This window comes from Seriola dumerili, unplaced genomic scaffold, assembly GCF_002260705.1.
Source record: "Seriola dumerili isolate Sdu_G_001 unplaced genomic scaffold, Sdu_1.0 BDQW01002293.1, whole genome shotgun sequence".
Classification (NCBI taxonomy): domain Eukaryota; kingdom Metazoa; phylum Chordata; class Actinopteri; order Carangiformes; family Carangidae; genus Seriola; species Seriola dumerili.
The window spans coordinates 100,164-125,882 of NW_019176548.1; the positions used below are offsets into that span (position 1 = coordinate 100,164).

The following is a 25,719-nucleotide window of genomic DNA, read 5'->3' on the forward strand; positions in this document are numbered from 1 at the left end:
GATTTAAAATACTTTTTTGCAGTTGTGAATAGCGCAGAAATACAGCATTGTATAGAAATGAGACAGAGCTCATGTCTTTCAAATTTTAATGACCCTGCTTTGTAACAGACTCTGTTAAAAATGCATCTCAATTACTCAAATTATGTCAGTTAAGTAATTTTCTCAAGGTGCCAAATTCCCTCTAGAATTCAGTGAATGCTACGGAATTGACTTTTACATGTAAAATCAGTGATGATGATGCATCCTTTAACTTCCCAGATGCTCCAGCCTCATGTGAGTTATATCCTGAATTATACAGATGTATAAAAACTGCACAAGACAGAATTTTTCATTTGACATAAGAATGCAGCATGACACTTTGGACACAGACATGACACAAGTTACGTTGTGTAAGAGTCATTTCCAATGAGCTACAACAATAAACACATACAGATACTGTCAGACTCTGACAAAAGAAAACATTCATCACAATTTTAAAAAGGTACTTACAAGGAATAATGGCGACAAAAGGCTGATGTGGTTAACTACACCTGGTTCTGTAAACAGGACGGCCCTGTGCTGGCATTCAACCTGCAGAAAGAAAACATCATCACTTTTCTTTTCTTACCAATTCATATTTGCAGCGTCATACTAGAAGCAGGATCATCATGAAGGCGGTTGGACCTTCACTTGTTTACCTTGACCAACACTGGATTATTGAGCCATGTCAGATGTCTGACAGTTAAAATATATGATAATGATATGACCACAATATGTACAGCATGGGACATTTTACAGATGGAAAATAAACTGTCAGTGCTCTCTAGTGGACAAAGTAATAGCAACATGTTTCTGAATAATCTAAAATATATCTTTTGTATTTCTGTGCTGCAATTTCTTATTATTAATCAGCCAACATATAATGTACACCTACACATATATATTTGCAATAAGCTAATACAGACTACTAATAACAGCGTGGTGGATTTATTAGCAGGACTTCAGTCATTTGTAATTAGGAAATTAGGAATTTCAGATACTAGAAGAACATTTCAACAGCTGTGAATGAATAAAATTAGTCTACAGTAATGTACACTTTAGCTCCTTGCTAAAGAAGCTGCTTTAAGCTTTCTAATGAGTCTTAGCATATGAGTGAGTTGTAGGTTATAAAGGGTAATGGTTTGTGGCCAGTGTACACCGTTCCTCGATGGAGGCCCGTACTAACAGGATTTGGATGGTTAGTGAGAATGGAATTAGCTAATCAAGGAGAACATGTCATCCCAAAGCTTCATCCAATCACCGTCTTATGTTCTGCTTAATGGGATCCAATTGAAGGGTAGCCCAGTTTGTCTAGGGCCATTCAGGACAATTAGCCTGAGCCAGTTCGCACAATTCAAAGAATGTGTGTCAGTATTTAGAAGCATTTCATCAGGGAACCAAACATAAAAGCTATACTGGGAGCTGAAGTGTTTGGAGCCAGCAGACGGATTTGCTTCCTCTGTGCTTCACAGTGACCTTACATGCTGCTTTGTGGCTGAAACATCAACTTCCTGTTTTTCAAAGAGCAGCCTTTGCAAGTGGTTCATTTTGACAGTTGACATAAACGAGTGAAATAAGTAGTTCTAGAAAAAAAAAAAATAGTTTGATCCTTAAGAAACTAAAAGGTGAGCCCTAAATGTTGTTGATGCTCCTCATAATAAGCAATACGTACTGCATCTACCATCTGTTTTCCATGTGAGACATGAGCACATGCAATCTATGAAAATAAATCTCCCCTTGAAACAATAAAGGATAATTATCTGCCCTGCCTTTAGATGAAATATCAGTTGTCAGGGAGGTGAACTGCTGACTGTTTTAAAGTATTTTATTCATATTTTATCAACCTCTTATTTATTTGTACAAACCAAAGGGAAAGGCTTTATATTCACTGATTTAAACATCGAGTAGTTTTTATTTAGGGTGTGAGCACAGAGTATATTCAAGTTTTTTTCTTAACTTTGTCATACTGTACTTGTGTGCAACAAACCATTAACTATGTCCTAGTTCCCTACGACATATGAATTGTAAGCTGGTTTTCAGGATGTTGTGTATTCACACTGAAACAGTGACAAAATAAAGTATACTCAAAAAAGTCAGTGACCACAGTAAAAAAAGCTCTTGGAAAACAAACAAAAAAATATTAAAATTCTTTAGAAAGAGAGTGGAATTTTAAAGTCGCTTTCTGATTGTTATTGTTGTTGCTATTATTGTATCGTTTCCTGTAAGTACAATACCATAAAGTATGATGAATTCTTGTTGCTAATTGAAAAAACAGTTAAATATATAATGTACACAGTTAATATGTATTATAGAACATTATTCCAAATGTATTAAAACTGTAAAGGGAATTATATAATAACTGTAGAGATTGTGTGAAAATTATTAATTTATATAATTTAATGGAACGTTTATGAAAATGCATTAAAAATACAGACTAAACAATGATGAATAAATTCCTGTTGTATGAGGTCTGCCATTCTTTTTTTCATTTTGACTGTAATTTCAGAGCTGCTTAAAGAGACCTGATATTAGGGCTGCAACTAATGATTATTTCCATTATCAATTAATCTGCCAGTTATTTCCTCAAAAAACCAATTGTCTATAAAATGTTAGAAAATAGTGAAAAACTCATCTCAGTTTCTCAAAGTCCAAAATCCAAAACAATTCAGTTTACTGTGACAAAAAACCTTTTTTTTTGGCATTTTTGCTTAAAAAATTTGTTAAACAATAAACAAAATAGTTGCATCTTAATTTTCTGACAATTGACTTATCGATTAATCAACTAATACCGATATGTCAAAAAACTTAAGATAGGTAAATCTCAATTTACAAGCTCAAAGTGCAACAAGACAGACAGCACAACATTCAACACAGCATGATAATGATAAATACTAAATATATTATTAATATAAAATATGAAATAAATAGAATATAAAATGTGAAAGGTCAAATAACCTAAACTTAAACTTAAATACCTAAAAAACAAACAAAAAACTAAATCATTACAAAGACAACTATGAATTAAAAACAACACACATATTTAAGAGCCAGAGCTGATTACTTAAAGCAGACTTGAATGTAACATTACACACAATGTTTGGATACATTAGCAGAGCATTGCCACTGATCCCACATGTGTAAGTTGCACATTATATGGTGACATACTTATTCATTTCGATGTCATATTTTCAATGTCTCTCCAGCGTCGGTTTTTGAAAATGCCCTCCTGTTGCCACATACTGTAAGCTGTCTTTCTCTAAACTGAATCAGAAAGGTTTAGGGGGCTGATGGGATTAGTTTAAGCCATTAGGAGTAGTTAATGGTCTTTCCTGGTGTTGGTAAGTAACACTGACTAATTGACCAGGGACAGCAGACAGCTAAAACTGCCTCAGAGCAACAGGTGGTCCCTGCTGAACTGAAGTCAGTTCAGAGGGAAGACGACGAGGATTCTACTGATAGTGGAATCGATCAGCGTAGTTAATGTGGCTGATAATTAAATGTAAGGAAGGACATATTGGAAGTATTTGTCTTTACTTTGCTGGCTGACTAACAGGCTTGAGGAGCTGGGTCTTATTCACTGGATAATAACTCTTAAACATCAGGAAGTCGAGATTTTCCATCTACGTCTCTTCATTACACAGGTAAGAAACATATTTATAGAATATATGCATTTAATTTTATTACAATGGAGAAATACTGCAGGAGGTAAACAGGTAAAATGTCTCACTTGAAATTACACCTGAAAATGACTTTCCACCAGTTTTCATGTATTTACAAGGCTGCTCTGTGCATGGAACTTTTTCTCCCCTGATATCATTCATTTCAATAAGCACCAATTTTTCAATTAATGACTGTTTACAATGGGGCTATAACTGTTTTGAAGACTTCAAGTATCAGTTATTTTCATTATAAAATTAACAGATTGTTCTATAAAGTGTAAGAAAATAGTGAAAAATTCCAATCACAACTTTCAAGAGCCTAAGGTGATGTCTTTAAATCTCTAATTTTGTCTTATCAGCAGTCTAAAACCCAAAGATATTCAGTTTACTGTAATACAAGACTAAGAAAACTAGAAAATATTAACATCTGAGAAGCTGGAACCAGTGAACTTTTACTGCTATTGCTTAAAAAGTTCTTAATTTAATTGTTCAGTCAGTACTGAGGTGTAAAACTCATCTGTTTGCGTTTTACACACATTAAATATAAACTGTAATCTCTTAACTTTCGATACTGAGGATGAAAACATAAATCTCAGGATGTTTCAAAGCTTAAACTGATGAATAATTGATAGCGGGTGTTTGGTCTCCAAGGTGAGCAACGGCACTCATCGTGCCTTCAGACGACGCAGCAAGCTGTTTCTGATGCCTCATCCACTCTGTTTGTGCTCCTTAACAAACAGCTCCTTTATGAGATTAAGAGATTTCTGTAGCACGCTGACATGGACGAAATTTAGAGAACATAGGATGTGTAACCTCCAGCTAATCTTGTCTTTATGAGAAAGGAGGGATCAGGCTCTTAGACTGTTGCAGCCAAGAGAGGTTAAAGGGGCACTGACACAAACAGCAGGATTGAGGAGTAGCTCAGAAACAGAAAAGAGATCGACACCACCCTCCATCCTTTCTTTAAATGCAGAGAAGGAGCCAGGATGATTATTATATACTCTGCAAACACAGACAACACTCTAAATACAATCCAATACAACAGTCTTGTAATAAATATTATCCTCAACAGACTTCTGAGATGTTTAATTGTCTGACACTGTCAGATGTAGATTAAATCATTATATTCTAAAAGTGTTACTGTTTTTATCCATCTTCTGAATGAGTACAGAAAGATTTCTTTTTCAACATTAAGTGAGTTAGAAGCTCTTTGACTGCAAAAATGAAAAGAATTTATTAGAGCTACAACAAACACTTATTTTTCATTATTGTGTTGCCTGACCAACACTCCAAGCTATTCAATTTACAAAGAAAAACAAAGAAAAATCCTCACATTTGAGGAGCTGGAACCAGAGAATGGTTGAAGTTTTTTCTTGAAAAATGACGTAAAAAATGAACCCACTATCAATATTATTACATTTTTTTTTAGATTAATTTCCTATCAATAGATTCATTATTTCAGATATTCATGTCTGATACTCACAAATCAGCAAAAGAGCATTTTATGTTCAACTTTGCACTCATGCTCATCAGAAGCTTCAATAAATATTAATATATATATATATATATGTATGAATTTTTTGCAGGCAAGATGCTTAAAACTCCTTTTTTGTGTGTGAATCTCTGGTTTTGTTTGGAAGTCCCGATGAAAGTAAAGTCAAACATTGCCTATTAGGATGATATATACCACACACATTCATAATAAAACACTAGAAAGGAATCTTGCAGCCTCCTCTGGCTGTAGTTTTATATTCAATATACTACATATCACAGTGCTCCCCATTCACTAACAGCATTACTAATCATTTGTCCTTGAAACGGATGGATCCTAAATTAATTAAATGGTTTGGCACACTGAATGCCTTAATTGGATTACTGCCTGTAATGCAATCTAACAAGATACCGTCATTTGCATCTGATTTGCAAGACAAACTGCCTGAAAAATACGTCCAGCTAATGTATATTGTAATTCTGTGAATGTTTTTGATGATTTTTATCGTTTGTGTCTTGGCTGCAAGGGTGAATCCTAATCTGGAAGAAGAGGACATCAAGAACAATCTGAACGTCCTAGTGACTGGCTGGTCTGATAACTTTCTTCTGAAAAAACAAAGCTCCATCTTGCCAAGTGTTCGGACTCCAGCAGGCCTTCAACCAGCCTCAGTATGGCAGGAGCCAACCCACTGATTCCAGTGCAAAACACACTCCACAGTCTGGTACATCCAACTACCCACTTATTACGTTAAAACATTTTATGACTGATTCTACTGTTTTGTTTACATTGCAACATGTCTTTTTTAAAAATGGATACCCCAAAAAAAAGTGTTTCTTACTGGGTTTTTTTTCACTAGAGCAGAGGTTTTCAAACTGTAATCTGAGGGAAAGTTTCAGGTGCTCTAAAAACGACAGGAAGTAAGTTATAATCTGACCTGCTGATTCGGCTCGCAATTTGTGCATTCCTTCTCAGAGCTATAACTCAGCCAAATATAAACACAGACATGATAGATATATTTTAGATTCAGCACCTCAGAGTCAGACAAGTAACAGAAAAACCCTGCTCTGGACTATACCATCCTGCCTGCTCAGCAACTGAAAGCACACTCTCATATTCCAGCAGTCTGCTCCATATATGCACTGCCTGGTTCAGCAGCGTCAACAAATGCATCAGCACGCTCCTCAGCATGCCTTCGCTCCCATGCTGCACCAGTCCTCCACCATCCCACCAAACCTACCGACTATAATGGAAGCTCAGGACAGTAAAGTAAGAGGATGTGTGTCTATGCTGTATTGTTAACATTTAACTTAGAAGTGATTTTATTCAGAATGTTAACACTGACACCTGAATGTCATGTTATTTTCCCCAGTCATATTTCCACCTTCCCCAAGGAACAACAAGGCTGTCTTTTACCCCAGTCACTGCCTTTCACAGAGCAACACAGAAGCCCTTCAGGACAGTGAGTCCAAGATGCATCAGTTAAAACTGACACAGCTATTAAAACATAGGAACATAAAGTGAAACTAAAGTCTTACCCCCGTTTCCTCTATAAAAGTCATTGCTACATTGCTACTGATTAAACAACATTTATTGAATCAACATTTACAGTTGTTTGTTTGTTTGTTTTTTTCAGAAGCGAGGGAGATGGGGTGCTCTGCATGTGTGCATTGCATGGAAGATTTATTACCACAAACAACTCGAGGTAATGATGAAATGCATTTGAATTTCAGTCAAGTAAACAAGTAGATTCAGGAAGTATTTAGCCTTTTTTTCAAATTTTGTGTCTGAAATTAAAATAAGTCAGTTAAACTAGATTTTGATATTATTTATATAAAAAGCAGCCATAATGTGACAAATATATTTAAATTATGCTTCTGTTTTCATATTTTTTATTATTATTTATCTTGTCAATAAGACAAATAAAAGGTTTAGAGCCAGACATGACTATATAAGGTATTTCAGTTGACAGACAATATTTATAAGCTCAGTTTTAAGGAGTTACACATATAAGACAATTATTGTTGTACATTTCTGGAGTTCATGTGTGTAGAAAACTTTTATCTTTTATTTCAGATCTATTGTCATTTTGAGTTGGTTTTGATTTAATCCCGATTCCAAAACTAGTTTGTGCTTTACAAACTTTACTTGACGCATCATTTAACAGAAAATGCAGCAAAAACCGAACAGTCACCATCAAGAACCGACACCTGAGTATCCGTCTGCCGTCAGTCTGCCAGACTCAGTACAACACCAGCAATCAGAGCAGCCCTCCTGCATGCATCCAAATCAAGGTGAGTTTAAGGCCAGCAATGTAAGAAATACCTTAAGCAACAGGATGATGTGTGTCATATTATCAAAGCTGATCTGCTTCTCACTTTGTAGACTCTCCGTGTGGACGGCCTGCACATACAAACACCGGTGAAAGGAGTGAAACAGGAAAAACCTCTGACCTTTCCCCATCTTCACCAGCGTCTTGCCACAGCCATACGACCAAGAGGGAGAAACTGGAACAACCTCCGAACCTGCACTGGAGAGAGAGACTTGATGAGGAGGAGAAACACAGGGACCACCACACTGACACCACACAGGGTTCGCCTCTCAGAGACAAATCTTGGGATGGAGCAGTGACTCCTGAACATGACGGCAGACATGGCGGCTCACTTGACAGGAAAAGGCAGCTTGAGTGTGACAGCTTCATTAAAGTGAAGAGGGTGAAGCAGGAGATTGTAGACGACCAGTTTGACCCTTCTAAGGCTTTGCACACTGATCCATCTCCATTCAGTACAACTCATACACGTCCGTCTTCAAGCACCATACCAGTGCCACATATAAACATAGGTCATTTTTCTGTCTTGTATCCTAACAGCAGTAGATGTTATGTTACCGGCACTCCTGGGGGACTTATCTCTTATCCAGAAGCTGAAATGTATCCCTACCCAACTGCTTCATGGGAGCCAACGTGGGTCATACACAAAAGAAAGGATCTCCACTCTAGACAAAATGACTATTCACTGAATACCTGCAAAGGGATCAGGATACCTCTTGTAGGACAGAGGCAAAAAGAAGCTTTTCCCGATTTCTTTATGCCACCTCTTTATCATCCTCTTTCTTCAAGGAAGCAGGAGACTGCTTACCTTACAGGGAGGGAGTTTCTACACTCATGTCACGAAAACTGTCATCTCCACCACTGCAGACAGCAACTCCCTCATCCTGGCTTTCTGGCAACATCCTACCTGGGACAATGAGTCCCCTGAGTCGGTCTGACAAAGAAGTAGAGCATCTATTCCTATAACAACAACAACAACAACAACAATCACTCATTTACAGTATGCCTGCTCAGTTCATTGGTCATTCTGTTCTGTGCATTAATTCAGTGGGTCTCTGCATTGTCCTAGATATAAAAAAACAGTGAAAGTGAGAAGCTTTTGATTAATGTCTCAAGTATTATTAACAAGGACAGCTTTAATTAGGGAATAAAGATTCTTAATAAAGCATGGTGGTCTTGAATTGATTATGAGAACAATACAGTCATTCTTACACTGTAATCACTCCTTTGATTAAATATATTGAGATACATATGCTTGCACATTTTTTAGGTTAAGCTCAAAAATGATCATGGACAAGCCTACATAGATTCAGTGGGATATTAATTGGTCCAGTGGCATCAATGTTCATGTTTACGGGGAAAGAAAACATTTTAAAAAATGTTACCAAGCTAAATTCAGAGTCTACAGCCGTGCTAGTGGCTCTGTGAGGCTGCACTTTGGCACAATGATGCTTTGAGCTAAATGTTAACATCAACATCCTAACATTCTCACGATGACAATGCTAACATGCTGACCTTTGGCAGGTTTAAGGTTTATCATGTTCAGAATTTTAGTTTAGTGTGTTTGCTTGTTTACTTTTGCTTACTAGCATTAAATGCAAAATACACCAGGTTTTGTAGGTATGGAATTTTTTGACTTGGTGATGTCGCTAGATGAAAAGGAAATCCACCCTATAGTTGATGAGATCTTTCAGTCTGGACCAAAGTGGTGGACGAACCAACCTATCAACACTGCCCTTCCTACAGGGGAAAAAAAAAAAAAAAAAAAACACAACAAAAATTTACTTTTCTATAAAAATGTATTTAAAATATGTAACAATAAAATTAAGCAACATTCCAAGGCTACAATAAAAAATAATGTCCTCTTAAATCCTCTGTTGGAGAATATCATGGAATTATCACAGAAAATGGAACATGGTGTGTAAAGAACATCATTTCTTTGAACTTGCTTTGTAGTGCTGTTGCCTCATTCATGTAAAATTTGTCAGAAAGAGTCATCTACTGCATGTTTAACAGGCGATCTCATAAACACAAGACGTCACAAAGCTAAGCTGAGGCATTAGAGTTAGTAAGAGCTGCTATGGTGAATGTGTGGTCCCCTAGAACCAGTGTAGAGAGAACCATCTCAATGTATCATCACTACAAACACTGGAGAGCATGACAAGGCTTTGGCTAGAAAAAAATAGTTCCAGTATTATCTCCACTGAGAGCTCCACAGCCAAATATACTAAAAAAGACAAAAAAATGTCATTGCATAACAGCTACACGAGAGCCTACACTGGACATCTGTGATTTCACCCAGTGCAAATGTCAATCAAACCACGTCCATGCCAAGGCCCCTCGCAACCTCTGTCAGAGCCTGAACGGCTCCAGATGTCCCACTACCATCGCAGTCCTCCTGAGATAATCCTCCAGGCTCGTCCTCAATGTGAGGGATGGTGCTCATCACACAGTAGACCGGAGAGTCACTGCCTCTGGGGCTGGGCTGCGACGAAACGTCCTCACCTCCAGAGAACTCTGAGGAGTATGAGGAGGAGGAGCTGGAGGAGGGCGAGGAGGATCCTGCAGGAGAGCTTCGGCCGCTCTCTGGCGTGACTGCAGCCCTCTTGTTCCGGCTGCTGGTCCGAGGACTTTTCCGAAGGCTCTGTGGCTTTTTGGCCATGTTCTTCATGATCTCCTTGGTCACCTCAACAGTCTCAAATCGTACCATGTTTACTTTTAGGAAGCCATCTACATCCTTTCTGTATCTGTGGAGAAAACAGAAAATATTTTTTTACACTAATCACATCTCAAAAAGTATATCAGTCTGGGCTCCCTCATTAAAATTAATTACCTCCACTACATGAACACCAAGTATCTCTTTTTTCAGTCATTGCTTAGTTAAAGATTTCTTACAAGTAATATTCTCAACACATATTTATCCATCAACTCAAAACTCATAATAATTTTGGTTAGAAAGACAGTTTCAAGGATGCTATGAAGTTCTGTCCAAAATGGAGACACACAGGAATAACTCCAAAATATGTGAAAATGTAACCTGGTTACTGTAATTCTGCAACGGGGTCTGAATCAGATTACATCTGTACCCCCAACCCAAGTAGTGGTGAAATACACTGATTCCTGAGTGTCCATGTATGTTGGAGGGTTCAGGATGCAGGAAAGCATTTCATTACAGGGTCAACGTGTCTGAATTTCCTCAAATACTAAAATGTGCAGCATTAGTAACTCACCTATTTAGACTTTTAGAGGTGACTGTGTCACTTTTCTGGGTGGAATTATTTTGAATATGAGGATGTATTGATGGGCGCAATGACCTCTCCTTTCATCCTACCACTATGCTGTCACAGTGGGTCTTGGCACTGTGTGTCAATATGTCCGATACCAAAGTGGACCTGAATAGACCTGCATACAAGGTATCAGGTGGAGTTTCTATGACTTTATCTTCATTTTTAGGACATAATTATTATCATCATTTTTACTATTATTATCATCATCACTATAATTACTATCATTATTATTAATATTATTATATACCTGGTCTTTTCCACCATGGCTGCTTGGTAAGTGATCAAATTCTTTGATAGTGCATCACACTGCTGCCTTTGTTTGTGTTCTCTCTCAGTTATGGTCTCTAAGGATCAACCACATTTTGGATCGAGTCTAAATATCTTCAGGTTTATTCGGGTCAGATCTTACTGTTCTCAGGTCTCTCTTTTGTAAAACAATAAATGTGTGCGCCTCAGGTTCAGATATTTTTTCCACAGGTCTCTTTTAGTGGGTCCAAAATGTTCGACCCATGTGTGACGGCATCTAGTTTACATAATCAGACTGGATGAAGCTGCCATGTAAATGCACTGAGCGCTCATTGGCCGCTATAACTTACCTAAAGCGTGAATGTCCAGAGGGCCATTTCAGCTCATGCTTTTTGCGAAGATGAAGTGTGAGAGTGTAACACCAGGAGAAGACCTTATCACAAATATGGCATTTATATTTGGACATCCCCCCGACCTGTTGGTCAAAAAAATCATGATTAATGTCAGTAACAGAGCATTATCTTAACTACTGAGGTTCACTTTATGTTGGTGCTAACAAACCTCGTGTACTCTCTTGAAGTGGTGGCTCATAGTTTGGAATGTGTGACAAGAGTAATCACAACCCTCCACAGTACAGTGATACACTGTGCCCTCATTGTGGACCTCTGTGTGCTTTTGTAGATCGCGTTGGTTCTTAAATCTTTAAAAACAAAAATTAAATAGATAAATAAGAATAATAATGTGACAACATTATTTTATGATGGTGATATGAGTCAATTACAGAAACATATCAAAGTTTATCGTTCTTAAATACCATTTTAAAGGTTACAGGTTATAATTACTGACAATATTTATTTACAGTTTTTCATAGATAGATTCTATACTGTCTACTCTCTCAGTACAAAGCTACTGTAATTAACACGTGGGGCCAGTGACATTCTCACTGTTTGGGTTAATAGCCCTAAGTGCTAGTTGTTGTTCCTTTTTGTTGTATTTGTTTGCATTTTTTGTAATATGGATTTTCCTCAAATCAAATTAGTTTAGAAATATACCAAAGACCCTTAAACACAAAGAGTTACTAAAAGGTCTTTCCATTGTTTGGTGATCCAATCAAAAGTGTGTCCATATGTAGCAGATATTATAGGGGCTATTTTGACTGAAAATATACAGTAAAAGGATCCAAAGAGCAAGTAAAATTCTAGGAGAAAGTGGCAGAGGATGGAGGAAACACTGATGGTAGTGAACATTAGTGTTACTGGCAACATTTCTTATAACTTCTCTTAAATATTTCCCTCTGTATAGGAAATTGCTACTCCTGTTTTGAAAAGTGCTATACAAATAAAATGCTTCACCAATAAAGTTTACTCATTTAAACATAGGTAATGAATGATAACCTTTATGATACAGCAGTTTAAAGAAACTTGATATCACAACTTTTAATACCAATTTTAGAGGACGACATAATTTAGAGGGGGCTGTACACAGCGTATAGCTGATGTCAACTGGATGTCTAGTCAACTGTTTTGAAGGTCTACCTTTTGTCACAGAAGTCACATGGGAATGGCCGCTCATCACAGTGGCGGAACCGGATGTGGATCTTCAGTGCTGCCAAAGTGGTGCAGGTCATGTCACAGAAGGGACACTTCACCTGATTCACTGGGAGTTAAATAAAAAGTTACAAAAGTAATAATTAGATGTGATACCTTTGTTATTTATTCTAAAATCCTATTTAATAAATATGAATAATTCCTTTATAATTTGAATAAGAGAACAGTCTAACTCCAGCCTAATGGTATGTCAGGGAACAATGTGCTGCAATGGAAAAGAATGTGAAATGAATGAAACTTCATACATTTAATACTTATAAATCAAAGAATGTTCTCCTTCAACTCCTTAAAGTGCTGAAATTTATGTTTAATAAGTGTCATTTACAGTTTTGTCACAACTCAGCAGGCTCCATCTGCTGAAGACCATCTGACATGGTTAAAAGCCCCAGAACGGCTACTAAATGGACCTTGAGATGAGACTGTTTTGTAAAGTACTGTTTCCAAAGTTAAGAATTAATTTTAAAACACAACCTCCTTCAGCAATTGAAAATAATAAGGCCATTATTGTCAAATTGTCAGGACAATCTGATCAAGACTGAAAATTTTACTATTTATGCTTTCCATCTACATTACCATGATAAAACACTGGAGTTACAACGCCTGGAACAGATAAAACAGTCCTTTATTAAATCTGACCAGTCCAACCCTAACAACTGTAAATCAATGTTAAAACTGTAAGAAACTGAAAGTTATTACCATGCTGACGAACGTGATCCCTCAAAAGTCTCTCACTGGAAAAAGCTTTGCCACAATGTTCACACACCAGCGACTCTGTTTGAATAAGTACATGTGCAGATATCAGCATCTATGCAAAACATTTAGAACATCAGCATCCTGGGAAAGTTTTACAAACCAATGTGTTCCTCTCACCCACTGGCTCGGCCTGCCTGTGGAGGTGGTCAAACAACTTTGTGTTGCTGGAGAACATGCTGCCACATGTAGGACAGGCTACAAGTCTCTCCTGAGTGTGGCTCCGCATGTGTTCTCTCAAACGATACCTGATCTTGAAGAAAGCGTCACAGCCTGTTACAGAGACAGGAAACATACATCACACAATGTGAGAGCAGGTAAATTTGGACAAACCAGGAACATCTCTTTAACCTCTTCTTATTCAGTCATACCTGTCCAATGGCAGAAGAGAGCCTGCTGCTGTTGTGAAAATGACTGTGGCTCAGCACTTTCAACATGATTGTCCACATGTCGGTAGAACCATTCAGGATTGTTAAATGTACTCTGTAGAAAGACAAAAATTTAATTTTATGATGATCAAGCTGAAAGCAATAATTTGATGATCAATGAATAACTTAAACAACAAATACCTACATCACAGTGCTCCCACTGGCAAACATATCCATCTGATCCTTCAGGAACCAGGTTGTTGCTGTGTAAGCCTTGGTTGCAGCTGGGCAGGTCAGGACGGGACTTGAGCAGCTGTGACCCGACAAACTTGAGCTTACCGTGGTAGTTGTGGAAGTAAGCGTGGACCTCCAGTTCCGCAGGACTACCCATAGATAGAAACTCACATCCGTTCCAGAGACAAGCATACTCATCTAAACAAAGAGAGGGAAGGAGTAATTACTGCAATGAAGAAAAGACGGTTATTACTGAATGTACACGGAGTGCGGATTTGGACTGAGCAGAGCTGGGCAGAAAACTAAAAGTCCCAAATTTTGACCAACCAAATGTAAGTGATGTCAGTGTATTTGATAAATTCCTTCAAACAGGCTCTAGTCTAGTCTTATATTCAGCTGACCAACACATACTGCAGCTCTTTACAAAACTTCAACCAGCTTTAGTTGGTAAAGAAAATAAGCATTTTGAATAACAATGGCTTTACTTGATATTGATGTTACTGTAGACATAACATTAAAAACAACACAGCAGAATGTGGCTTTTTGTCTTCTTTTCTTTCCCGCCCTTTAAACCTTCACACCAACTTCTGTTTTTACTAACAAGATATTATCGATCAGAAAATTAGCACTTTTGTTCTTTTTCATTGAGGAAAAAGACTTAAGGACGGTTCCAAGGTAATGCAGTTAACTTAAATAAAATAAAAATACCTTCTCTGCTTTTTTCTGCTAGTCAGACAGTGACCCCCATCAAGACCAGTTAACTGTCCATTATATTTCATTTGCAGGAATACTGATGTAGTAGCCGAAATATAGAGTTAACCTTTCTTTTTATTAAATCAAGTATAATATTGAGTCCGGAATTGCTTCTGAATCAAATTGAGATTATCAAAGATTTCCACCCTTTTGTCTGAACCACTGAACACCTTAAATAAATGTTTGTGCATCCATGCATTTTAAAAAATATTACTTAATTTGATGCTGCCCAGTCCTACAACTGACATATACTGACCTCTTGTGTTTGTTAGTGGTTGTTTAACATGTGCACCATGTACACAACTGTCCGCCTCACTTACCCAGCTCCTCCAGGGCATCTTTGTCTCCCAGGTAGTCCTTTAAATGCAGTGACATATGGTCACTCAGCTCCTCCATGGTGCGGCCCTTGAAGGTGCATGAAGCCCACTCACAAGCCACCTCAAAATTGTCTAGTCTCTTAGTCGTCATCATGGTGTCAAGTGATGTCCACTTTGTGTTCAGCTGCTGCAGCTGCACACAGACCCGATCCTGACCACCTGCCAGAGGAAAACACATAGTGATAGTAATTTCAACAGAGAGAGAAATAACCTGTGATCTTAACAGTTTAAGAAGCATTTCAACTGGTTTGCATATAATCTAGAGTTAGCTCTGGATAACTGAAAAGGGAAGGTTACATTACCTAGAAAACACTTACATACATTTCTGTTTCCAATTTAACTAGTTAGCTACGAAACCAGTAGCTAGCTCGAGCTAAATATGTCGTGTTTATATAAAAGCTAGTATTTTAGCTAACAGTCTAGCTACCGCTGAACATGTCACAGGTAACCAGTTTTTTTTTTTTTTTGACCTTTCCTACACAGCTTATTATCGTTTTTAACAATTTCACGTGAGAAATATTAATGGCATTTTTATGCGGAATTTGTAAATACACGCTAAAGTTTCCGACACGTGTGACACACGAAGTTTTGTAACAGTTTCTTACGAGTACTAGTGTCAGTCGCTGCAGCAGCCCTGTGCTCTGGGCTAACTCTCCTTCCCTCCTCTGAGCTTGTCTGATTTTGTTTATTTCCTTTCTGCGTCAACGGACGTTGTTTTTCTTCGTCTGTTATTCAAAACCACTGACAAGACAGCAAGAGAGCACAGCGCCACCTGCTGTAGGAGAGCCGTCCTACAAATTCAAAACTGGAACAAGTTTATCTCAGTGAAAGAATACAAACTATTTCTCATTTTCAGAGAAAAAAGAGAAGCTGAAACATGTGTTGTTGTTGTTGTTGTTGTTGTTGTTGTTGTTGTTGTTGTTGTTGTTGTTGTTGTTGCCATCGTTGTTGTTGTTGTGTTATGCATCCTTGTTAAAGCTTTAATGCTGTTTGAAACCCACTTGTGAAACCTTTATTTTTTTTTTTTTAAATCAAACAAATGTTGGTTTCATCCTGAAGATCCAGGGAGATAACTGCAATATCATTTCATATTATTAGATAGTTAGTACTAATGCATCATTATTGTGAGCAGCATTTTATTGCTTAGTTAACTGAGGTCAAGCTAGTTTTAACTACTTTATATAGGCCTACAGTGTGGTAGTTTAATATAGTGGTTCCCAATCTAGGGGTTGGTTCCTTCCAAAGGGTCTTAAAATAAATCTGATGAGTCATTAGATGAGTAATCCGGCTGGAAAGAAAAAAAAAAGATTTCTTTGCAATGGCTAGTATTCAGATGTCCATGACATCCACAAAATCTGGACCCAGGCAGGAAGAGAGGTGATTTATGCCTGGAGGAACTACATATCCCATCCAGCCTGTGAACCCTTCAGACTCCCATATGAAGTGCAGGTTAAGGAGAAGGAAAAGTGAGCTATTAGCTTAGCTTTTTATCAAGGTTGGAATGATGCTGTGAGATTGTGCAATACATCCTGTCCACTAGAGGTCATAATTTGCTGGATACCACCACCCCACTATGCAATGTCTCGCCTGTCGAAGGAATACCATATTTTCAAGAGGGTGCATGTCTCCTAATGTGAAGTCGATACAACACAAATAAAGTCACACAATGTTGTACACTCATCTCAACAATGCAGGTGTTCAAAATAGCCATTTACTGTATGTTGTGGTGCACATTTTAATCTAAATTTCTTTCAGGTTTGTGCCTGCTGCAGACTCACAAACTGGGAACTCCTCTCCCACACTGCTTTTAATTGGCTGAACATGTCTACATAAATATTTTATGGCTGGACACCATTTTCATATAAACAGGTGAAGTGGCAGAAACAGTGACTTTGTTGAGAGAGTAACTGTCTGAGCTTTCACATGACAGAAATGAACACCCAAATCATATCACTATATTTCATACACAGTGAAACAAGTGTATTAAATCTCAATTCTACCATTTGAACACAACATAACAGGCTATATAGGTGAGGCGGAATCCAGCCAAAGTCTTTTAGAGAGGGGACAGAGCTTGGGCAGCTCCAGTGCCATCGCTGATCTCTTATTCAATATTTCATGTTGCTCTGCAAACATAAGAGCCCATAACAACTGAATTATTCATGCAGTTTCATGTCAGGATGACTGATTCACAGGAAAATGACCACCATTTCAGATTCATCTTTTGTTTTAAGATGAGGACAATTTGGGTCTATTAATTAATCTCTGAACTGTAAAAGAAAAAATATATATACAGCAATGGGCTGATGACATGTTATACTAATAAAAACACCCTTTAAATGGCTTTAGATGTTGCTGAGTTTTGAGGATTAAAACATCTGCAGGGCACAACATTCCTCCGCTATAAAAAACCTTACATGTTGTGTTTACTCTGGCCTTGAAGAGTGTTAAAACCCAGGCCTACAAAATGATTTAAGATTTTACAATCAAATAGAATTTAGAAATCATTTTGTGTGATTACTGTAATTTAGTCCATAAAGGTTTTAGTAGACATCTCTGAACCCTCTTTGTAATGTTTTTCATAACACACTGAATATCACAGTGAGCATGAGTTTGCATTTTGGGATTTAGTTATTGTTTGCCTCTATATATAAATGATGCTTGTAAGGAGGGAACAGCAGTTGAACTTGATTAGGCTTGATTAGTTAATGCCATATTATACTCACAAAAAAAACGTATATAACTATGTATAACTACGTTATTAGTTAAGTATCAGCCTACATTGTGATATTTTACTGGTGCAAATGAATATAAATTAAAGTTTAGGTTATAGCAAATATCCAGTTACAGCACTTATATGTTACACTTTGGGAACCATTTAGGTCAATTTAGCATTTTTAATAATGTATCTATACTGTGCCATCAAATCATGTATGTGTGTGTGTGTGTGTGTGTGTACATACATATATAATAAACCTATTTATTAATTCCCACATTTTCATGTTTGCAAAAAAAATATTTAGTCAGATTATGGGTGTGAAGGTAGAATAATGTTATTCAACAGATACTAGTGGCTAGGACACAAGGATGCAATAAGTCATAACACAGGATTCTGTATCATCATTTTAATCAGAGTTCATTCAGAGCAAGCTGAGAATACAAGCACAAAATCACAACATGTCTGCAGCGGTATGACATTGTCATATCATCATTTCACTCTGGTCTGACGCCACCCGCAGTGCAAACCAGACAGCATATATGATGAGAGATATAGCACCAGGGTGTTGGAGTGCATAGCAGCACTTCTTGTGGTTGGGTCAGACTTGATGCTAGCAGGCAGCAGGCTGTAGAGGTCACACACAAAAAAGTCTTTCATTCACGCACACACACATGCGTGCACGCATGCACACACACACACACACACGCACGCACGCACGCACGCACGCACGCACGCACGCACACACACACACACACACACGGAAGCTAAAACTGGAAGCAGACTCACGGTGGTTAGTGCTCGACTGGGCCCTCACACACTGTTGGCCACTGAGGGTATCATGGCAGACGACTTACTGTGTTTACAGGTGGAGAGAGGGATAGGGTGTGATGACATTTTAGTAAAAACGCCTCATGTCACGCTCACAATGAACAGATGTGGTTTGCGCATTTTCAGACAGCAGCATTTTAAAGAGCTGAACTTCAAGTCCTGGCCCATTCCTTGTCTTTCAACACCTGGAGAGATCAGCCCATTCATAGTGAAAATTATTGAGTAAATACAACAGGTTTTCAGGCCTATGTGCATCTCTTCTTTTTTTTTTTCTTATTTAGCACAATTACAGCGTCACAGCTCAGAGGAGAGGATGGAGCACAATGCCACAAAATACTGAGTCATTGTAAAAACTGCAGTATTCCTGTTAAATTAAAGGAGCGGATCTCCATTTAAATTGCAAGAAATATGTTTGTGGGTGAAACCATATTGCTGGTGTGTTTATTTTATAGCTTTAACAGCCACTAGACTATTTTATGATTTTTCTTACTGTATGTACCTTTTGGTGTGATCAGTCTATTACTACACATGCATTATATTTGAAAAGGTCTTACCCCTATACATTTATCTTTAATGGCTCGATTTACAAGCTAAAATGTGACTGTGACATACAGTATAGTCTGCTAAAATGTTGCTACTCAACCAAAAACGGGGTCTTGCATGCAAGCTTTAGCAATTATATTACAGGTCATTTGGTTTCTTAGCAACCAAACTGATGAAACCAGATATCATCCAGAACAATGAAATGAAAACCAGGACCATACAGCGGAGGCACTGTAACTAGGAACGCAACCGTAAAACTGTATTTTAACAAAACCTCTCATGTGATACAGTCTCAGAGAAAAAGCATCCCCTTGACATTTTCTACAATCATTTTAATATAGCTCTCAACTCCCATCCATTCAGACAATGGTAAAAATGTCCTTTCATACACATGTAGCATGTGTACAGATGGCTCTTTTTTGTAGTCTGATGTCAAACAGAACTCATATAAATAATGTGCAAATTATGTGCTCAATTAATAAGCGGTTCTGTGCACCAAAACACAAGCAATCACATATTTTCACACACTCACAAACACACATTCACACACACAGTATACAGTGAAAGTTATTTGCATTATCCTAAAAGCTCAACATCGGTGCCCATTCAAAGGTGAACAATATGTGACAGGACAGCAAAAACAACAGGTAAGGAAATAAACCAAAGGGAAGAGATTTGCCTAATTCGTCAAGTAACCTTTGATCACGCACATAAAAGTGTGGAGATGTAACTTCTACTGCTTTGCCTCAGCCAGTCTATTGCTGATCTCTTTGCTCTTCTTTGTGACAGCTCCCTCTGGTTTGGGTTCTGCGGCGGTCAAAGAAGGTTTCTTCTTGGCTGACTGGGAACTAGCAATCTGCTTCTCTTTTGCTTTTTTCACCATCTTTCCTGTTGTTGTTGTTGGTGTCTTTTTTGGTTTGGTGCGAGACACTGGTTTATCCACCTAAAAGAGAAGAGAGGTGCAAATACTGAGATTAAACTCTGTTTTAAAAAAGAAGTTTGTTAAACTTTTGACATTTTGGGAAAATACACTTATTCGCTTTTGTTGTTGTGAGCTAGATGAGAAGATTGATATCACTCTGATGTCTGTATGTTTAGTATCAAGCTAAAACCAGCAGCTAATTAGCTTAGCTTAGCATGGAAACAATGGGAAACAGCTAGCCTAGTTCTGACCAAAGGTTAAAAAAAAAGCTAAGATAATCAGCAGCTGGTGGTAGCTTCATATTTAACAATATGTATGAGAGTGGTATAAATGTTTTCATCTAATTCTTAGCAAGAAAGCAAACAAGCATATTTCCTTAAATGTCAAACTATTCCTTTAAATGTTTACTTAACTCATGGAGACTCTACAGCATGTCAAAGTCCTATTTCAACATGCAATACATACCCTTTTTTTATCCTGTTACTTAAAGTAATGACGGGCAAATGACACCATATGGTAAAGGTGATATTTGCATAATGTGGTTAGTGCAATGAAGACAAAAAAAAAAAAAAAACAGCACAAAAAGTGTATTTGTGCCTTTCCTTTTATAGAATAGTGGTTCATGCAGTTTTCCATTAAAATAAACTTTAAAGGAAAGTATAACATTCAAAGTACATGGTTTATATTAGTATATGATGTTAGTCTTACACTTTTAAGGATGAAATATTTTGGTTACATTCAACCATTAATAGTGGTGGCAAAACCTAGAGGCTTGACAAGCAGGCTTGCGACTGCTAGTTCAAATTCCCACAGCGACGGGGAAAATGTGGGTGCAAATGTTTCCTTAAGCAAGGCACTTCCTTTCTGCTATTGTGGAGTTTCCACAACATAAAAAACAAAAAAAAAAAACGTCTGGAGAAGCTCCCACATGGTCCATTTGTATAAAATAAACAGCAAAAAAGTTGCATACATGCTCAGCTTTTGCTTAATAAATAAACCTTAAAAACGTATAAATTGTAAGAGATGACAAATGTTTGTAAAACACTGTTTCTGACAGAAAAATGAAGGGCTGTATTTCTGTGAATAAAAGAGTGGAGGTGCAAAGTAGGTTGCATGGCATATTTTTTGTTAATTTTGTTGCCACAAACAGTCAAGGTGGAATTAGGAGGAATATGTTAACACTGGGTGTGGTGGCAGATTGTGAGCTCTGCACCATGGTGCTCATGATTAAGAGATCAGTCCAGATTAGATTCAGCACATTTGCTAACTTTCGGTACACATTCTTGATGCTGTGGACGGCTGCATCATACTGAGGCTGCAAACTGCATCAAACATCAAAAGCCAAAGGGATAGCATCATCTGCAAACAAGTGTTACCAATGCCTGATTCCAAAAATATACTGCACCACTTGGCACTCTTGGCACTGCCACTGGTACACACCCTACTGTGCCTCTCCGCCCACTTGTATGCAGTCAAAAATTGTGTGCAGTCATGGTGAGCTAATTGTGTGCAGACATGGAACGACTTGTGATTAAAATTTAAATAATTTGTACCATGCACTCACCAAAATAGAGCCCTACTAAATAAATGTATACTAATCGAATGTGAAAAAGTTTTATCTTGTTGGCCTTCACTGATGCAATAAATGCTAGTTTTTCTTTGATTCTATCACATGTTTTCATTTATCCATCCACCCTCTTGCATAAACATTTGATCAATTGTTGAAACTACTGAGCTCCACAAAAGGCAGTGGGTGGTGCAGGCTGAGAGGTGGGCGATCCGTGACGATGTGGCTAATAATTCGGGGCGGATTGCATCTGGCAGCTGGGTGATAGATGTGACTGAGGCTCATATTGGCCAAGGTGCATACTGTGTGTGTATGTGTGTGGGTGTACAGTATGCACGTTTGCGTCTGATCAATTTGAGGTCAGCCTCCATGCCTTCTAGAAGAAACAGAGAACACACCTGACTACAGCAGATTTAGAACAGAGCTGCTCTCAGTCTCTGAGAAGTCCTACAAGAATGAGAGAGGGAGTGGCCATATGAACACACTACTATTGACACATTATTAAAAAATGATTAACCAAATTTTGTCTGAACTGTGGATAACATGCAACTGATGCGTTGAACATTTTCAGTATTAGTATGTACAGTTTGCTGAATGGCCTAGTTATTTTTTATTTACTTAAAATGTACACAGGCTGGCTACTGAAACAGTTTAAAAATGTAAAAATTCTCTAAATTGAGATATGAAGTTGTTTTAGTTGATGTATAATAAGTCTGACCACCAATAACGCTGGCGCAAGACATTGATGATGTGTATAATAAACTAAAATTTATGAACAAGGGCAGTGTGTAAATCACATAATACTAAACCTTGGATATAGCAGGGCTAATAAAGTTTTAGACATGACTATAAGGAAGGCACTTACTGTATGTCATTCTGTGTACTTAGAGGAAAAATAACTCATGGTATAAATGATAGCAGAATTTCACAGACCTGCAGGAACAGCACAGGAACTGTGTGAGGACAGGCTCTCACCTTGGCAGCCTCCTTGCTAGGCTCACTGTACAGGCTGCGTATCCTCCTGCGCTCCAGCAGCTTGTTGTCAGTGGGGAGAGCCTTCACCTGCTCCCCCTTGAATGTGGCACTGTAGCTGGTCTCCAGACTGGACTCCTCCACTGGGGGTTTATACTGAGATGGAGCTTTGATGGGCTTCACTGGTTTCACATCCTTATATGCCTTGAACTCAGTTCTAAGAGAAATTGAAAAGGGAAACATGAAGGCTTACGGGATGCACTTTATTTTCAGGATCATTTAATATGACAATAACTTTCTCAATTGATCAGAAAAATTACAGCCCAAGACCCAAAGATATTCAGTTTACCAAAAGAAAAGGAATCAGATCCTCACATTGGAAAAGCTGGGACCAGAGAATGTTTATTATTTTTAACTGAAAGGATGAATCGATTATGGAAGTAGTTGCTGATGGATTGATAATTGATTGATAATTGATTAATTGACGAATTGTTTCAGCTCTAAATAGTTGGAATTGAACACTGCATGTTTTCATACTGCCTTGGAGCATTAGTCCCAGTTGTTTGGTATATTATACAACATTAAACTTAATTACTATACATGATCCAATTAGTCTGTTAATTTTTTTCTATATTGGCTAACAGTTCATTTTATCATTGATGTCAAAATATTAGTTTTTTTTTTTTTTTAAGGGTTCTCAGAGACAGGAACTGATTTGGTATAGACTATAAAAAGCTAAAATCATTAGCTTGTAAATACATCTTTGGATGCCCCCTATGGATAATAAAGAATACACATATTTTGTATTAAGAATGTATCAAGAGAGTATTCAGTGTTGTGCTCCAGGAAATTGGCCTAGATCATTCCTATTGCTAAATAAAGGAGAATGCTCCTCTTTTTTTATCACTGGTAATTGATATTGCAGTGTGCACTGCATCAACAGTTGTTTCACTCACTAACTAAATTATGTAAATGACCATTTAAATTTTTCAAATTCTACTTCAAAGATCATGTGGCCTGTCACTCTCTGAGGAGCAAGGGTTTAATGTCATCTCTAATGATTTCTTCGTTTATTCTTGTTGTACATTTGTGTGTCCTTCCTCTGCACAACTGCTTCTATTCACTAATGTAGCTTTTCATTAATCATGTAATCAGATTTAGTTTTGTTTCAGCACTTACAAAGCATAGGCCATACTCAGCTTTAAAAAGTGGCACACTAAGTTTATTTCAACAAACTAAATATGAAATTGAAAACACTGGCATGACATATGTTAACTTCTGTTTCAGTGGGGCAGAATGAAGCCAGCAAGTATTAGCTTCAGTGCATCTTCCTAATTCAATTTGGAGGAAGCCTGTGCAAAGAAACCATGTTAAGATACATGATTACATTCAGGCCCTTTTACTGGCTTTACTCATCTATGGGCTAGTGCATTGATTTGGTAGTACTCTTGTGGAGGATAAAGCAGAAAAAATCAATATTGAAATCTTCATCTGTGGTAATATCAGTTTGCTTTGGAAATCACTGGAGATTGTAACAAGAGAACGTGCAACACCAAATATTCCTAGATGATTTGTAAATGTTTTATCACAGAGCAACAGAGCAGTGTGGCATACAGACCACTTCTGTTGTTAGTTAAAACAGGGCATACTTGTATGCAGCACTGTGGATAGCTTTAGAAATAACATGCATCAGTTGGTTGTATAATCTATTGTATTGTCACTGTAAAAGAGAGAACTTAGGCTTTCATTTCAAAGGGATTACAACAAACAAAAACAACATTTTTGTCACCCCCAGAACATGATCATGGCTCACTCTCTCACACACTTACCTGTAGCTGCTGGAAGTCGACATAACCTCCTTGATCTGTCTGTTGAGAGCGTCTGCAGCTGCTCTGCCTTTCTTCTGCTCGGCGGTCACATCTGCAGGCATCTGTCCCTCCGTCTTCTCACCTGTTTTTCTCTCTGCTGACTTTTCCCTCTTCACGCTTTTCTTCGTCACCTCCTTTGACTCTTTCTCCTGCATCTTCTCCTCGATCTCGCTCTTCTCCACGCCGCTCTCGGCCTCGGCTGCCGCGTGCTCCAGCTTGCCGCTCGCTGCGCTGCGCTCTGGCCCGGCGGAGGTGGTGGTAGCGGCAGCAGCACCAGCGGCGGCGGCGGCGGTGGGGCTGGGTTTTGGGATCCAAGGGTGGTCGTGTTTTTTCGGTATAGGCCAGGGTTTGTAATCCTTCTGATACTGAGTTTCAGTATTGAACGGGGCCGCCGAGGGTTGGTACTCATTTCTGGGTTTGCAGCTGGGCTCGGGGCGCACTCTCCACGCCTTGAAGTCTTGGCGCATGACGGACGCAGAAGAGCCATCTTTGCCCGCTGCGGCACCCGTCGCGGGCGGTGCCTTCGCAGCCTCCTGCTCGCCGTGATGGGGCTGGGTTTCTATGGCAATGGCGCCGGCCCTCTGTTTCGGCTGCGGGTGATGGGGCAGATGCTGCACGTCGGCCACATCCGAGTACTTGGTGAAAACCAAAGGCACCGCTATGTCCGCTTTGTCCAGCTCGGTCCAGAAGCGGTTGATGCAGCAAGCACGCGTGATGCACGGCCATGCCATGATGATAAATACTAGGAGGCTGAGTAGGAAAAGGTGCACAGAAAAAACCTCTCAATCAGGGATAAACGCGCAAAATAAACGTCCTACTCACGACTCGAAGACTTGCAACTGCTCGGTCCCTCACCCTGTACCCTCTCAGTTTTTGTCCAGTCAGGGTTATTCCTCCTTACAGCTTTATGTAATTCTCTGCTGAGTATATCTCACCAATCTTTGTTTGAGACTAAAGGAAGCAGCCCACACGCCCCCTCCCCGCTCTCCTCCTGCAGGCTATTTGTTCTTACTGAAGTTTAAATGGACTTTGGGCTTTGCTGTGGAGTGCACATTGCTGTCTGGTTGCGCATCAAAGCGACCCCACCCACATTTGTGTGATCCTTCGAGATGCACTTGCCGGGCTCTGCACTGTGAGTTTGCACGGTGAACTATCACCTGAGCCCGTCACCGTCTGGACCAGG

At 38.5% G+C, this 25,719-nt stretch overlaps 3 protein-coding genes across 4 annotated transcripts; 1 reads left to right on the forward strand and 2 right to left on the reverse strand.

Moving 5' to 3' along the window:
* The first annotated feature begins 3,547 nt into the window (after window positions 1–3,547).
* LOC111239335 lies at window positions 3,548–9,215 on the forward strand. Its single transcript, XM_022769199.1, has 7 exons — window positions 3,548–3,659; window positions 5,696–5,890; window positions 6,289–6,435; window positions 6,539–6,628; window positions 6,803–6,871; window positions 7,334–7,460; window positions 7,552–9,215. The coding sequence occupies exons 2-7, from the start codon at window positions 5,840–5,842 to the stop codon at window positions 8,412–8,414; spliced, it is 1,347 nt and encodes a 448-aa protein (XP_022624920.1). The 5' UTR covers window positions 3,548–3,659; window positions 5,696–5,839; the 3' UTR covers window positions 8,415–9,215.
* Window positions 9,216–9,323: 108 nt separating this feature from the next.
* LOC111239329 (histone H4 transcription factor-like) lies at window positions 9,324–15,803 on the reverse strand. Its single transcript, XM_022769190.1, has 10 exons — window positions 15,723–15,803; window positions 15,061–15,276; window positions 13,959–14,185; window positions 13,757–13,868; window positions 13,506–13,658; window positions 13,332–13,406; window positions 12,564–12,684; window positions 11,590–11,728; window positions 11,379–11,503; window positions 9,324–10,242 (listed from the first exon to the last, which is right to left on the reverse strand). Exons 2-10 carry the CDS (start codon window positions 15,209–15,211, stop codon window positions 9,810–9,812), a joined length of 1,536 nt encoding a protein of 511 aa, XP_022624911.1. The 5' UTR covers window positions 15,212–15,276; window positions 15,723–15,803; the 3' UTR covers window positions 9,324–9,809.
* A 2,729-nt stretch (window positions 15,804–18,532) lies between these two features.
* Window positions 18,533–25,609, reverse strand: LOC111239331 (microtubule-associated protein 6 homolog). 2 transcript variants are annotated; one of them, XM_022769194.1, is made up of 4 exons: window positions 24,498–25,609; window positions 22,672–22,885; window positions 22,095–22,143; window positions 20,084–20,150 (listed from the first exon to the last, which is right to left on the reverse strand). In XM_022769194.1, exons 1-3 carry the CDS (start codon window positions 25,265–25,267, stop codon window positions 22,099–22,101), a joined length of 1,029 nt encoding a protein of 342 aa, XP_022624915.1. In that variant the 5' UTR covers window positions 25,268–25,609; the 3' UTR covers window positions 20,084–20,150; window positions 22,095–22,098. The 2 variants fall into 2 exon arrangements, with proteins under 2 accessions (XP_022624913.1, XP_022624915.1); XM_022769192.1 differs by lacking the exon at window positions 22,095–22,143 and having other exon boundaries at window positions 18,533–20,150.
* Between the last annotated feature and the right edge of the window lie 110 nt (window positions 25,610–25,719).

Excerpts from the sequence above, each read along its gene's own strand:
- LOC111239335 (XM_022769199.1), top strand. The coding sequence starts at position 5,840 with ATGGCAGGAGCCAACCCACTGATTCCAGTGCAAAACACACTCCACAGT. Across the intron at positions 6,436-6,538 it reads TGGAAGCTCAGGACAGTAAA|TCATATTTCCACCTTCCCCA; the intron begins GTAAGAGGATGT and ends TATTTTCCCCAG. Across the intron at positions 6,629-6,802 it reads CACAGAAGCCCTTCAGGACA|AAGCGAGGGAGATGGGGTGC; the intron begins GTGAGTCCAAGA and ends TGTTTTTTTCAG.
- LOC111239329 (XM_022769190.1), bottom strand. The coding sequence starts at position 15,211 with ATGATGACGACTAAGAGACTAGACAATTTTGAGGTGGCTTGTGAGTGG. Across the intron at positions 14,186-15,060 it reads AGATGCCCTGGAGGAGCTGG|ATGAGTATGCTTGTCTCTGG; the intron begins GTAAGTGAGGCG and ends CTCTTTGTTTAG. Across the intron at positions 13,659-13,756 it reads TCTCTTCTGCCATTGGACAG|GCTGTGACGCTTTCTTCAAG; the intron begins GTATGACTGAAT and ends TCTCTGTAACAG.
- LOC111239331 (XM_022769192.1), bottom strand. The coding sequence starts at position 25,267 with ATGGCATGGCCGTGCATCACGCGTGCTTGCTGCATCAACCGCTTCTGG. Across the intron at positions 22,886-24,497 it reads TCGACTTCCAGCAGCTACAG|AACTGAGTTCAAGGCATATA; the intron begins GTAAGTGTGTGA and ends AATTTCTCTTAG. Across the intron at positions 20,151-22,671 it reads CTAGCAAGGAGGCTGCCAAG|GTGGATAAACCAGTGTCTCG; the intron begins GTGAGAGCCTGT and ends CTTCTCTTTTAG.